General features: G+C 37.9%; 2 protein-coding genes across 5 annotated transcripts in view; one reads left to right on the top strand and one right to left on the bottom strand.

Moving 5' to 3' along the window:
- Nucleotides 1-316: 316 nt before the first annotated feature.
- On the bottom strand, nucleotides 317-4,871 carry hsdl2 (hydroxysteroid dehydrogenase like 2). The gene is made up of 11 exons (XM_057320766.1): nucleotides 4,710-4,871; nucleotides 3,457-3,620; nucleotides 3,271-3,369; nucleotides 3,066-3,180; nucleotides 2,704-2,807; nucleotides 2,138-2,236; nucleotides 1,865-2,059; nucleotides 1,164-1,235; nucleotides 929-1,075; nucleotides 717-845; nucleotides 317-555 (listed from the first exon to the last, which is right to left on the bottom strand). Exons 1-11 carry the CDS (start codon nucleotides 4,724-4,726, stop codon nucleotides 443-445), a joined length of 1,254 nt encoding a protein of 417 aa, XP_057176749.1. The 5' UTR covers nucleotides 4,727-4,871; the 3' UTR covers nucleotides 317-442.
- A 1,793-nt stretch (nucleotides 4,872-6,664) lies between these two features.
- The window catches only part of ptbp3 (polypyrimidine tract binding protein 3), a 55,154-nt gene continuing 50,241 nt past the window's right edge, over nucleotides 6,665-11,577 (top strand). Inside the window, exon 1 of one of the 4 annotated variants that reach the window (XM_057320441.1) lies at nucleotides 6,665-6,907. In XM_057320441.1, the coding sequence (XP_057176424.1) occupies nucleotides 6,701-6,907 (207 nt within the window). In that variant the 5' untranslated portion in view covers nucleotides 6,665-6,700. Of the gene's footprint in view, nucleotides 6,912-11,577 lie in introns of all 4 variants that reach the window. The other 3 variants (XM_057320442.1, XM_057320446.1, XM_057320445.1) reach the window with 3 other exon arrangements.

Here is an 11,577-nt window from a genome sequence, read left to right as displayed (position 1 = left end):
ATGATTTTATATTTATATATGGAAATTTTAGAGTTCATATTAAAATCTCTGACCAGTTTTAAATCTCTTAACAATCTTGAGTGGACACATGAAAGATTCCTGAGGTCTTTATGTGTTAAACTGCTGTTTAGGAACACAAAGATATTTTGTCATCTTTTTTAAGTCCAACTTGTATTTCACAGCAGCATAATAACAGTTGTTTCTATGGTTGCCATGATACATTTTTGTAAGAAATTGTTATTAACTCATTCCTTATATTTTCACCAAAAAGCTGTAACATGAATAATGTTAAAAAGGATTATGTAAGAAAACAAAATCTAAGGAAACCCCTTTATTAAAATTACTAGCAGCTTGACAAATTGTTCAGCGAAAACAGTGAAATAGAAAAAAGACACTGAAAGATCTTGTACATGACGTAAGGCAGGAGATGGATGTGATCATATCACAGCTTAGACTTCATCATAGCCATCATCTTCTCCATTTTGATGGCCAGACCCATGTCGCCCTTAATCTTCAGCTTTCCAGACATGAAGGCCATGGTCGGCTTTAGTTTCCCTGTTAATAAAGATGACGTTTTTCTTATTTAAATCTTTAACTTTTTATCCATTTAGTTTCAAAACAACTCCTGCTTATCTAATGCGTTTGTCCATAATCGTTCGCTCTCAGACTAGCGTATGTCAATATAATGTGAAGTGAACCATTGAGTGTTTTTATACCTGCAAACATCTTGGTGAAGTCTGCGCTGTCCATAGTCATGACAACATCAGCTTTGACAGGTGGTTCCCCGCTGCCAGCACACCCCGCATCATTCTTCAGATCAATGTACCAGACTCCGGCATGTTCACCTGTCATTCACACACAATCAATTAAAAAAAAACTTATTTGTTAATACAGGAGTGGAATAGAAAAAGAGTGATATAGTAAGTACCTGATAACTCAAATTTGTACACTCCTTGTGTAGTTTTTACTAAATCTGGATTCAGAATTCCTTTGAGTATGTTGAATGTGTCAGCAATAGGTCCGGCAGCGGCTGAATCAGCACTAGATTTTCCACTCTTGAAAACTGGAGTCGCACCTGAATAGAGAATCAAAACGTGTACTGAAAGTTGTTCGCCAAGAAGAACAAATAGCATGGCATGTTTTTCAAAGATATCATCTTTTACCATATTCCTCCATTTTCTTGACTAGCTCCTCTGGCTGCTCATCCAAGAAAAAGTCAGGAAGCAATGGATGACCTAAAAAAGATTTTTAGAAAGTATCTAATAAGGATAATAAAAGGACTTCTGTCACTAAATTGCTGTAACAAAATTACATATGCTATCATTCAAAAGTTTGGGGCCACTTGACTGAAATGTTTTTTTTTGTGAACTTGAAGGCATAGTTCACTCGTAAATGAAAATTCTGTCATCAGTTATTCACTCATGTCTTTCAACCTGTATATGACTCTTTTTTATTTTGAGAAATGTCTTGGTGGTTTTGTGTCCATACAATGGAAGTCAATGGGGTTCAATGTTGTTTGGTTACCAACGTTCTTCAAAAAATCTTCTTTTGTGTTCAGCTGAAGAAACATAACTCATACAGGTTTGGAATGATATGAGGGTAAATAAATAATCAAATAATTTTCTTTTGGGTGAACTATCCCTTAAAAGCCCTTTTGATCTGAAGGCATACGTCTGAATGTTTGAAATAAGTTTATGGAAAAACTGTAACTGTTCCAACATAATAATATCTTTCATTAAAAAAATGTATTAATTTATATTAATTCCTTAATGGACAACTTTGGCCATTGTGTCCTGAAGCTTATGAATGGAAGTGTGGGTTCTCCATCATACCATTCTGAAATATCAAGTAACATAAAGCCAACCTGGTTCAACCGCATAAACATCAAAGTCTTTGATGCCCTCCTTTTTGAGAACGTCTTCATCAATGACGAACTGTCCCGTGAAGCTGGTGGGTTTGTTCAAGATGGTGTAGGCAGCGTCAGCCATGATCTCCACCTTCCTGCATTGTTTACCTACTTCTGTGCCAACCAACATCTCCATGGCAGCCGTCTGGATGGCTAAAGACACATAAAGAATGGTTCAGCTATAACCAAACACACAACATGTTGACTTAATTATTGAAACTCTATATTTACCTGTCCTGGGCCATAAGGCGTTGACAGCAATGGAGCCTTTGAACTCCTGGGCCATTCCGAGCACACACATGGACATGCCATACTTTGCTATTGTATAAGCTACATGGACGTATAGGAGATCATAAGTTATTTGTAGGGCTGTGCGATATTAAAGAAAAATGCGATATACAATACTTTGCTAAATAATACGATGTGTGAACACTGGTCCAGAAGCACTTCCAGTTTCAGTTGTATTTATTTGTTTTTTTAAATCTCACATTTATAATTGAAACTTTAAGATATTCGTTTAACATTTTGATTCGGTTAAAAATGTTCATTTAGTTGCGTTTTTTCAACCATTGTGTAGTGTTAAAAAACTAAAACAGGAAGTTCTTTTGGACCAGCGGTGGTGGTCAAAGTGGTCTATACATAACTTTTTGATTTTTTTAATAATTCAGTTATTGCATAATATTGCGATATGCACATTTGATATATTTGATCATTTAGATATATCGCGCACCCCTAGTTATTTATCACCAAAATTCAGCAATTCAGTCCAACCGATCTTCAGTATTTATGCTACCCACCTGTGTGATTTTTGAACCAGATGGGATTGAGGTTGAGAGGTGGACTGAGGTTAAGAATATGAGGGTTCTTGCTCTTCAGAAGATGTGGGATGCATAATTTAGATCTGTAATAAAAATAGAGCAATGAAAATAGCTGCAGTTAACAGCACTTGGAACATGAACTTGGGTCAGACCAGAAAGATGTACATCAACACTGATATTACTGCAATAATCCTTATGTGTATGAGACTGCAGGGATGGTCGATAATAACTAAGCTCAGGGTGTGCAGAACAAGATTGCGAGTGAGAACACTATTGTACGTACTGTATATTGTGATTATATGACAAATATGCAATGATCTCATATGTAATATTTTACTCACGTCAGGTATGTTCCCCTGAGGTTAATGCCTAACATCAGGTCGACTTTCTTCACTGGAGTTTCCACAGTTCCTGTTAAATTGATGGCACTGGCGTTGTTCACCAGAATGTCAATTCCTGTCATTAAAACAACGTAGCACAGAACATAAACACAATTGTGTGAGCGCTAGAAATGTGCACCACCAGGGAAGAATTACAGATGCTCACCTCCAAATTTCTCCACCGCCTGCTCCACTGCATCACTTATCTGCTTCTCATCCCGAACATCTACGATGCACGGCAGTGCTTTCCCTCCCGCGGCTTCAACTACCAAACACACATCATCCGGTCATGGTCGTATCACACTTAACAGGGTTCATTTATCAGAAGGTAAAATCGGTTTGAGCGTCTTACTTTCTGCAGCGGCTGTGTAGATGGTTCCGGGCAGTTTAGGGTGGGGATCTGCGGTTTTAGCAGCGATGACCACATTTGCACCGTCCCTCGCAGCTTTTAGAGCAATGGCCTTGCCAATACCTCGACTCGCCCCGGTGATGAAAAGGGTACATCCCGCCAACTTCCTACCATAGTTGTTAAATGCACACACATACATGTGTATTTATAACAAATATTTACATAAATAAATATATATACATTTATATTTAAATATAATCTACATTATGTATAAATAGCCTATAAATAACTCACATTTCTTAAATACATGTATGTTTGTGTATTTATATATACATATCACTATACATACCACACAAATATATGATATAAATAAACACAAACCTTTATTTAACAGCAGTAAGTGAGAACATATTAAATTTCAAAACAACCACAGGTGGACATATGAACTTTTCTTCAAATGAAACTTTTATGGGGTTCATTTTTATTTAAACTACAGGTTTACATTGAACTTTTCAAATGCCTCATTTTACCTTGGTAAGGCAAAGCTGTTTGCTATTCATCATCAATAACAGATTTTTTGCATTTTCGCCACAGAATGTTGTTAAATACACAACACATTTGTTGGTTAAAACAATAAAGACAATACATATTCTTCAATGCAGTGAATGCACTAACTGTAAGTTACCATTAGCAGATCAATTAAAAACAGTGTTAGAAAGATTTATTTTGTCTTCCAAGTAAACAGAGGTAAAACAGTTAGGCACATATCTCTTAATGACATTAAATCACATTCTATTTAATTGCATAATATAAAAGATTTAAAAAAGACATGACATAGTGTTGACGTCAAGGGACGCACCTGCGCATAGTAGGCTAAATTTAGGGTAAAGGTCAGAGCATTGCAGTTTAGAGAAACGGGAGGAACGTGTAAATATGAAATAATAATATACGTCCGCAAACAAGTGTATTTCAATGAGCAATGCCAAATCAACAGAGTCAATGTGACTCCAGTCAAACTATGTTTAGCAAAGTTTTGACAATGAAGTCCGACCCACTGATGTCGTTCACAACTGAGCTCAAGTCGTGCACAGCGCATTTAAGACTGAATACATCTACAAGAATCAACTAGGAAACAGCAATTCAATGACCTATGAATAACACGCTAAATGAAAGTAAATGAACTTGAGATGTCCATCCGTGACTTGTCGTGTTTTACTGTGTGTGTGTGTGTGTGTGTGTGTGTGATCGGAACTCACCCTGTATTCTGCAACATGCTAAGCTGTATGTTTGATCTGTGCTGGAAGCAGCTGAGCGAACAGTTAGTGTAACGTTATCTATAAGTGCAACATTAAATGATCCTCGAGCCGACACAGTACGATGAGCACTCGCCCTTTACTCTAGTAACAGACTACTCTGACCACTTCCGGTAGATTTTAATGGAAGCGATTCTGTGACTGCAAACAATATTAAATCAGACAAACAAACAACAAAATTAAATAGATAAAGGGGCAAAATAAAGACAAAATGCATTTTAGTTAAACGTATAAAACAGGCTTTATTTTATTTTTCAAGATAAGATCACAATACATGTTCAATAAAAAAACAGTAGCGTAGAGTAAAAATAAATAAAACTGCCAAATAATAAAGCACATCATTTTGTAAAAAATGTGTAGATTAAAAATATTGATTGATTACCTTTAAGAGTCTTACATTGTCATTATAGTGTCTGATGCCATATAATAGAATGATAAAAATCTTAAAAATTGTAGAAAATGTATTAAAATTCATGTAAAATGTTACTTAAGATTACAATATGATGAAAACACATTTAATGCTTCTAGGGAAACAATAATTTATTAGAATGGGGGAAATTATTCTTATGCTGACCAAAGCATAGCATAGCAATGAATAAAACATAATTATTTAATATTTACAGTAATATTAAAGATTAACCTTGTATGTTATACTTTATATTTAGTATTTATCATCAAAAAAATACTTTGACAAAAGAGGAAATACACAGATGTCTACCTCGCTGTGTGTGTGTGTGTGTGTGTGTGTGTGTGTGTGTGTGTGTGTGTGTGTAACATTAGCAAAATAACAGCACTGCGCCGTCTAGTGTGTTGGAGAGCTGTTTGCTTCTTGCAAATAATGTTTTTATTTGCACAGCATGTTCTTAATTTTCTCTTACTAGTATTTTTTATTTATTTTATTTCTTTTAATCTATCTTGTTGTATAATAATAATTCTCTGAACACCAAAAAATATGTTACCATGGCGACTGTCGATTGTTTAAAGATCATAATGTATAAACATAGATGACTTCCGCAGTCTCTGACTACAAGAAAAAAACTAAAAAAAATCAAACACCTATCACATCTACCTTACAAATGACAAAACCTACAAATTGCCAATTCTTTTAACCCATCACACGGTTCAGTGTTTGCTTACACAACACTTTTGATGACATACACACCTCACGCACATTTCATGTAAGCACAAGACTGCAGTTCAGCCGGTCCAACAAGTGTAACAAGTTTTTACACGCCTCAGGCATCTTCACTGCTGCCTTGACATTACAAGTATTTATAAGAATAGTCACGATTGACAAACGCTGGGGGGCATTTTTGAAACGGGGAACATTATTCATTATACTGATTAATAATTAGGGTCAGTTGTTGCCTAGTGGTTAGAGAGTTGGACTCGTAGCCAGAAGGTCGCTGGCTCAATTCTCAGTGCCACCAGGATATGACTGAAGTGCCCTTGAGCCTTACCCCCGTTTGCTCTGCAGTGATAACTGTCCACTGCAACCTACTTGTAAGTCGCTTTGGATAAAAGCGTCTGCCAAATGAATAAATGTAATTCATTGCATCCACCATAATAAAGGGTATGACTGGTGGACTTTATGTTTTCAAGGAAGTGTAAACGAGACACTCGCAGCCATAATGAGTGTATCGACTACATGTTTATTGGAAACATCAGGCACTTTAAAGCTTTCCCCAAGGCCCATTACCTTAATTAATAAATATATTCCTAAAACAAGATAATGCTTCATTGAGCTCCGAGTGCTGATGCTGATGAAATGATGCGTGCTTCCAAACACTGGATGCGCAAACCTTATTGCTGGGCGCAATGACTATTTATCGTTGCTTTCAGCGTCCAGCAACAAACATTACGCGTTTATATCATTCTTCAAAGGTGTGTCTGCTGAAAAGGGGAGGCCATTTTGTACAGAGGAGCGTCTGTACATGTCTGTGTGTATGTGTGTGTGTTTCTGTGTTCACGTCAGGAGCAGGAAGTGTGTGTGTGCGTGTGTGTGTGTGTGTGTGCGCGCCTTTGTGCCCGAGATTGTGTTGGTGGGTCGAACTGTAGTAACAGCAGCACCCGTTTCTTCATTTTCCTGTGCCTGCATTGTTATTTCACCTCGCCTCTCTTTCCCTCTGTGCAATGGATGGGTATGTGAGTTTCCATTGTCTTATTTTCTAATCGCGCGCTTGTTGAGTTGTTAATTTGTTGCAGTGTTGTTTGCCATCATAATATTAAACAATAACAGCACGTCAGAAAATGGGAAGGAAAAGTGGGGGAGGGAGCAAATGTCTAAAGTGCTGGGGAGATGTAACCGTACGGCGCTTGTTTTTAATGCAAATGCCGTGGAAATACGAAGTGTCAGTCTTTACTTTAGCTTCCCTGGCTTGCTTTAAAACGACGGTAGACGTGTCAAATGTACATCATCACTTAAAATCGGGTCTGATGTTATTGAAACGCGAAATATGGGCGTATAGCAGTGTGATTGTGCCACGATCAAAGTTAGATTCAAGGAAGTGCGCTTGTATTGGATTACACGGCGCAACAGAATAATTGCTTATAGCTTTTGATGTAGGCTAATTTCTCGTTATGCGTTCAAAACTGATTACATAACGTTTAAAATTGACCTGTTAAATATATCTGAAGTAGTAAGAATTAAAGGAATAAGCGCTCATCATGGGCTACTAGCCATTTTGAAGCCATGAAAGGGGCGTTTCTGTGTAGAAAACAGTGTTTCCTGGCGCGGAACGCTCGTGCTTTCATGCGCCGACGTACTATGTGTTCTTAAAATAAGGAGCGAGAATCAATACCGATGTGTGTATTTATGTATCGCGATAACGCGTCGCGTAATGCACAAGCGCGACGCAATACAACACAAACGATGTTACGTGTTTACATCACAGTAAGCTTTATTATAATATGAGCTTTACGTCGGTCCCGTCACGCGTACAGTATGGGGGTGGGGAATTGGGGGGTAAATATGCTTCAACTGTATCAGTGTTTACACTCGGGTGAGTGGGCAGAGCGGGGGTCGGGGGGCCTGCGTGGCGCACAGATTTGATCTTATTCTTACACTGCGTGTAGTTTCTGCGAAGCAGTTGTGGTGAATGTAAAGGTTTTATTGGCGTTGCGTGGAATCGTTTCACGTATAACGTTGCATGTCGAAACTCAAATAACGACGTTGAAAGCATACCATCATTAAATTAGTTTATTAAAGGAGGCGTTTGAAAACAATATTTTGGTCAGACAAGCGCATTTCACACCTCGCGCTTGTTACGGTTTCGTCCTGTGGGCTGATGGAAACTTGTGTCACGTTGTCCGCACAGAACAAAGAAGAGCAGTTTCCTCTTATATCATGTCACACCTCTCTTCCTTTTTAGTAGGTTAGTAATCCTGCCCACAACTATTTTCATCATCGTAACCCGTTTCGTAATGCGTTGCAGTATACCATATAATACTGCTATATTACTAATGCATATAATGCAAAACGAAAGCATTAGATCATTGCATTTTCACACACTCCCAGGGGATTTCCACCAGATCCCACAATTCCCCGGTGTGGGCATTGCAATCTGCTTCTGAAAGACTGAATCTAAGCAAAGGGATATGTTTTGCATCCTGAATATTTTGTGTACATGTCTCTCATTTGCTTTTAATAACCGTGGGGGATAGAAATCCACCTGGGTTTGGATTATGTTACATTAACTTTCGGGATGGGGGGGGGGTCTCGGCATCCTCTGATACTACTGAGTGAGTGATGATATCAGTCAATTGTTATGCAATGGAGCGGTGCACAGATGATGTTTGTTTAGGGCTTGTTTTGGTTATATACAAACAATGTTGTTTATTAACTAATATGATTAGGTCCTTGGTAAATGTTTGACTGGTGTGAGTAAGGGCCAGTATGAGTTTTAGATTCTTTTAGTTTGAGCTTGCACCTTACCAAAAATTCTCGCTTGCACCCACATACTAAAAATAGGGCTGGTTAAGAATGTCCGCCACTGGTTAAGTGTCACCTTCAAGCGTACATCTTAAATAATCGACCTTGTTGAAGTGATGTCAATATTTGTAGGTTTGAGTATTAACGTGTGTTAGTTAGAAAGAGTATTTGTATTGTATTTGTGTGTTAAACACTGTTTATTAATTATGATTCTCACATGAAATATTCATATTCACCCCAAAATCAAATATAATTTTTTTTAGATTGTCATTTTCATGACAATTATATCCCTCCAAATAATTATTGTAATTTATTTATGCAAAACACAATTTCAATGCAAGTTTTACCTGGACCTGTTTTTTTCTTTTTCCTGTTTCCTTGACAGTCTTCATTAGATTCACCCAAATAATTCACAGTTTTTGTCAACTCTCTGTCTCCCATGAATTAGACAATGACAACAACTCCAAAATGGAAACGGTTTGATGAGCACTTTGCTGCCTCATGTGGATGATTCATTTAAGACGTTTGACTCTCAGACTAATGTTGCTTTCATGAGGAAATATTTAATCCTGTCAGCGTATCCTGCCTGAACCATTTAGTCAAAACGTGGGGAGCGGGGATAACTGGCGGGTATTATAACCAGACTTCCCTCAAACCAGTGTGACATGTTGAGGAAGGGTCTCCAGCTAGATTAGCGCGGATTACATCATGTGGTTTATTCCCACACTTCCAGGAAACACCCCCTTTAGCAGAACTTTTACTTTATCATTCATACCATCTGTTGGATCTCATTGTATCTTTTAAACAAATTTCCTAACTTCATGTTTTTTTGTAAATACTAAAAGTAATAATTGGTTATAAAAGTCGAATCTAAAAACAGCGCGAGTCACTCTCAGATCCGGTTTACAAAACAAGAGGTTTGTTCATGAAGAAAAAACACTTGAGGATGTCAGCTTTGATGCGTTGCCATGGAAGGGTATAGAAAAGCTATACTAGATTTTATTGTAGATAATTTCTTGCAAAACCTTTGCATAGACAGTGGTTTCACTGTGTTAAGGTCTAGATGTCATTGCACGTACACCGTTATTATAGCTGGTTCAGTCGAATTCGTTTTTTTACTCTTTCAGGTAACAGTAATTACCAGATTTGTACATTTAATCATGAAAAGGTGTGGTTTAATTTGCGCTTGCAATGCTAGGGTCTTGTGCGTGGTTGCCAGGGCCATTATGCGGTTGCTATGGTATTCTGAGTGCATTTTTAGCTCTTTCCAATGCAGTTGCGAAGGCGTTCTGGGTGGTTGCAACTTGCCACCCCAAGTCTGTTTGATATTCTGTTTACTAAGGGTACGTTTACACAACATAGAAAAGAAAACAAAAACGTTTTTGCTTTCCGTTTTTGAAAAGTTTCACAAATACACAACAACGTTCACACGGATCAGCGGGAAAGACTTAAAGCGCTGTATTGTGCATGCCAGGCCAGTAGTTGGCGATGTCACTTTGTGAAGAAACACAACACGCTTGCGGACATATGAATACCCAAATTTAACAAAAAAAACCCTGCCGTAGTTGTTTTGGTTATATCCACGAAGGCTTATAGACTGAACATGTAACACACACAATGTTTTGACTTATGTTTTTATTAAATACACAGTAACAATAACGGTATCTTTTTCAAAACGCTGCACTTTGAAAGCCGTTTTCAAAAGTTTGCATTTTTATACTGTAAGTTCCCCTTTAAGTTCCCCTCTTGTAAGTCTATGTGACTCCAAATGCAATACTAGCTCAGGAAAGTAAGAGTTCACCTCTGCTCAACAAGACACGTGATTCATGTTCGTAGCACACAGGTGAGATTTGATGCTTACAGTTTCTTCAAATCACTAAACCTAAGCGAAGCATGTTCCCTAGCGGCATCATTCAGACTGTTCCTCCCCACATGTACAATAACCAATTAGACCAGGCCATTGAAAACAGCATCGACTCTTGTGAGTCACAGGCTGTAGCCCAGGTGCATACAAGGCACGTCAGGAAATGAACGCTTATCACGGATCAGCTCTCCCTTGTCTGAGTAATCAAACTCTTTTAGACGTAGAAGCCTCAAATTGATCCCAGATCGGTGCTTTCATTGCAAGGGGATTTGTGGATGTCAAACGTAACGATATTCTGAGGTTGCAGGTCAGAAGTGTAGAAGGTAGAACCGAACAGTTCTGTGATGAGAATGAAGAATGTTCTTTTTTTCCGCCCGAGTCTTATTTTATGAAGGCCCACGGCGAAAAGAGGAAGACGCGGTCATGTGATGGCTGCCCTCACACGGCTGAGAGACTTTCTAAAGATTTATTTGAGAAGAAACTGGGCTATTTTTATTAGTGGAATGTGAAAATGATGATGAGCTTTGTTGTTGCGCTTTTTTAAAGGTGTGCTAAAGCTGCCCGAGTGTTTTTTTTTGATAGCCTTTAGTGCTTGCTGAGAAAGTATCGTTGTTTCTGTTGCTTATACTTAAAAGCGTATCCCTTTTTCATTTTTTCCTTTCTGTGATCGATTTTGTGCTGATTTTCACGGACAAAATAACAAGCAAAACATCCCATAGACTTAGATTAAATGAGGAGCATGAGCCAAATCTAGAGACAGAGATTTAGAGGTTGACTCTTTGGGCTTAGGTCAGTAGGTAACACCACTCAGAACACCCTAGCAACTGCATAGCAACGGCAAAACATCAAAGCATCGTAAAACTAGTTTGTTTTTTTTGGAAACTTCTTTGCAGACGATGTTGTGCATTTGATGTTCACGTGTATCCAATATGACCACCAGTCCGTGTTTTGCTTTAAATGGGAGTCATGTTTGCTGTGATTTTTTTTGTGAAAAAGTAAATGCTTTTATAAAAATT

Source organism: Triplophysa rosa, linkage group LG22 (assembly GCF_024868665.1).
Source record: "Triplophysa rosa linkage group LG22, Trosa_1v2, whole genome shotgun sequence".
In the NCBI taxonomy this organism is placed as follows: domain Eukaryota; kingdom Metazoa; phylum Chordata; class Actinopteri; order Cypriniformes; family Nemacheilidae; genus Triplophysa; species Triplophysa rosa.
The sequence above is the reverse complement of the archived record's forward strand: the minus strand, read 5'-3'. Positions and strand labels throughout refer to the sequence as shown.

What these genes read in the sequence shown, in the direction of transcription:
- hsdl2 (XM_057320766.1), bottom strand. An exon ending in CGCCTTATGGCCCAGGACAG is followed by an intron (nt 2,060 to 2,137) that starts GTAAATATAGAG and finishes ATGTGTCTTTAG; the next exon opens with CCATCCAGACGGCTGCCATG. An exon ending in CAAGAAAATGGAGGAATATG is followed by an intron (nt 1,076 to 1,163) that starts GTAAAAGATGAT and finishes TTCTCTATTCAG; the next exon opens with GTGCGACTCCAGTTTTCAAG.